General features: G+C 52.1%; 2 protein-coding genes across 2 annotated transcripts in view; both read left to right on the plus strand.

The window, feature by feature from the left end:
• Window positions 1-1,849, plus strand: part of gja1b (gap junction protein alpha 1b) — a gene marked incomplete at its 3' end in the record, with an annotated part of 4,413 nt that extends 2,564 nt beyond the window's left edge. The window contains exon 2 of the mRNA XM_084483780.1: window positions 673-1,849. Coding sequence (XP_084339906.1) covers window positions 680-1,849 — 1,170 coding nt within the window. The 5' untranslated portion in view covers window positions 673-679. The remainder of the gene's footprint in view (window positions 1-672) is intronic.
• LOC311364341 (uncharacterized protein) overlaps window positions 1-2,500 on the plus strand; it is a gene marked incomplete at both ends in the record, with an annotated part of 156,999 nt that overhangs the window by 117,925 nt on the left and 36,574 nt on the right. The gene's annotated exons all lie outside the window — the stretch shown is intronic.

Consider the following 2,500-nt stretch of genomic DNA (forward strand, 5'->3'; position numbering starts at 1 on the left):
ATAATGGTACTTATTTGAGAGGTTGAAAAGCTTTTTCAGGAGTAGCCATCCAACTCAGCCACTGGAATTAGAAATGAGAGAGGTCTGTTTGCACAAAGGGGGCATTTGTCTTTTCCCTTTGGTTGTTTTAGCGCCACACAAAGCCAAAACTATACATTTAAACACAAACAGAGCATTTGATATATTTAATTTTCCTTCATTTGTGCATTCTTGTGTTTATTGAGTTGTTAACAACAACGGGTTGATGAGGACCAGCTCTGGGCTGCTTTTATAGTCCTGCTGATGGAGGGAGTTTCAACTGTTGGTCTGTTTCTCACTTCATCTCCTCCACATGTACATTCAGTACGTCTAATAAGCCTTGTTCCCTTTAATGATACGACAAATTGAAACAATTTGAACCTTGAACCTTGTTTGAATCTATTGTTGCCTTGTCCTCACGCGGCCGTTTTGTTTTGCGCCGAGGCTGTTGTCACCACATCCTGGCCGCCATATTGAGATCTCCATCAATGATGCTAGTACTTGGGTTTGCTCTGGGGTTTTACCGTACAAATCGAGAATTGTTTGATTGTCAAATGTTTAGTCGTTCCTTCTGGCAGTAAACCGGTGTAAATGTATTTGTAAGCTTTGTGTACCCCTACTCAATGCCGTGTTTCCTGTACCGTGTGCTTCCAGCTAGAGGATGGGTGACTGGAGTGCTCTGGGCCGGCTGCTGGACAAGGTCCAGGCCTACTCCACCGCTGGGGGGAAGGTGTGGCTCTCCGTCCTCTTCATCTTCAGGATCCTGGTGCTGGGGACGGCCGTGGAGTCGGCCTGGGGCGACGAGCAGTCGGCCTTCAACTGCAACACGCAGCAGCCCGGCTGCGAGAACGTGTGCTACGACAAGTCCTTCCCCATCTCCCACGTGCGCTTCTGGGTGCTGCAGATCATCTTCGTGTCCACGCCCACGCTGCTGTACCTGGCCCACGTCTTCTACCTGATGCGGAAGGAGCAGAAGCTGAACCGGAAGGAGGAGCTGCTGAAGGCGGTGCAGAACGACGGCGGCGACGTGGACATCCCGCTGAGGAAGATCGAGATGAAGAAGCTGAAGCACGGCCTGGAGGAGCACGGCAAGGTGAAGATGAAGGGCGCCCTGCTGAGAACCTACATCGTCAGCATCTTCTTCAAGTCCATGTTCGAGGTGGGCTTCCTGGTCATCCAGTGGTACATCTACGGCTTCAGTCTGGCAGCGGTGTACACCTGCGAGAGGGAGCCCTGCCCCCACCGGGTGGACTGCTTCCTGTCCCGGCCCACCGAGAAGACGGTGTTCATCATCTTCATGCTGGTGGTGTCGCTGGTGTCCCTGCTGCTCAACGTCATCGAGCTGTTCTACGTGTTCTTCAAGAGGATCAAGGACCGCGTGAAGGGCCGCCAGCCGCCCACCCTCTACCCCAGCGCCGGCACCCTGAGCCACACCCCCAAGGATCTCTCCACCGCCAAGTACGCCTACTACAACGGCTGCTCCTCGCCCACCGCCCCGCTGTCGCCCATGTCCCCGCCGGGCTACAAGCTGGCCACGGGCGAGCGCGGCACCGGCTCCTGTCGCAACTACAACAAGCAGGCGACGGAGCAGAACTGGACCAACTACTCCACGGAGCAGAACCAGCTGGGCCAGCACGGCGCGGGCAGCACTATCTCAAACTCCCACGCGCAGGCGTTTGAGTTCCCCGACGACACGCACGAGCACAAGAAACTGACGTCATCCGCAGCTGCGCACGAGATGCAGCCCCTGGCGCTGCTGGAGCCGCGGCCGTGCAGCCGGGCCAGCAGCCGGATGAGCGTCAGGCCGCGGCCCGATGATCTAGACGTCTAGCCCCTCCCCCGCCCCCTCGTCCTCCCGCCACAGCAGGCTTCTGGCCAATAGGTGAGGTGCGGTGGGAGGGACCAGGAAGTTTTTTGGGGGGAAAATGTTGCAATGAAGAAGAGGGGCTAAATCTGAATCACTGTGTACCAGCGACTCCTAGAGGGTTAGAAGAGACTTTAGAATATGTTAACACTGTCAGAGGTACTATACAAATGTTTTGAGATTTTTTTTTATGACTTTACTGAAACCTTTTAGCTGAGCTAATCTGGCTTTAACAAAGAGACATGGTAAAGCGTAAGTGTACTAAAATTGACTGGTTCTTAAAACCCATACCATAATCCACTTTGAAAGTTGTAGAATATAACTCCTAATATCTGAAGGTATACATCATTACGTAATGAAGGACAAACCCATACACACTATAAGGATGTCAAGTACAAACACACAGGCATGCATAAACACACACACACATGCACACACGCACAATCACACAGGCAGCAGTCATTCAACATTCCATCTAGATGTATTGCACATATTTGAAGAGGTTTATTTTCGACTTGCTTGAGGGGTTTGACCCTCCAGTCATATTTGGCACTTCTATATTTCCCGTAACATCCAGAGGGACTGATCCTGGTTTAAATTCGAATGATCCCTATGTTT

The sequence above is a fragment of the Micromesistius poutassou genome (assembly GCF_964030765.1).
Source record: "Micromesistius poutassou genome assembly, chromosome: 19".
Lineage (NCBI taxonomy): Eukaryota > Metazoa > Chordata > Actinopteri > Gadiformes > Gadidae > Micromesistius > Micromesistius poutassou.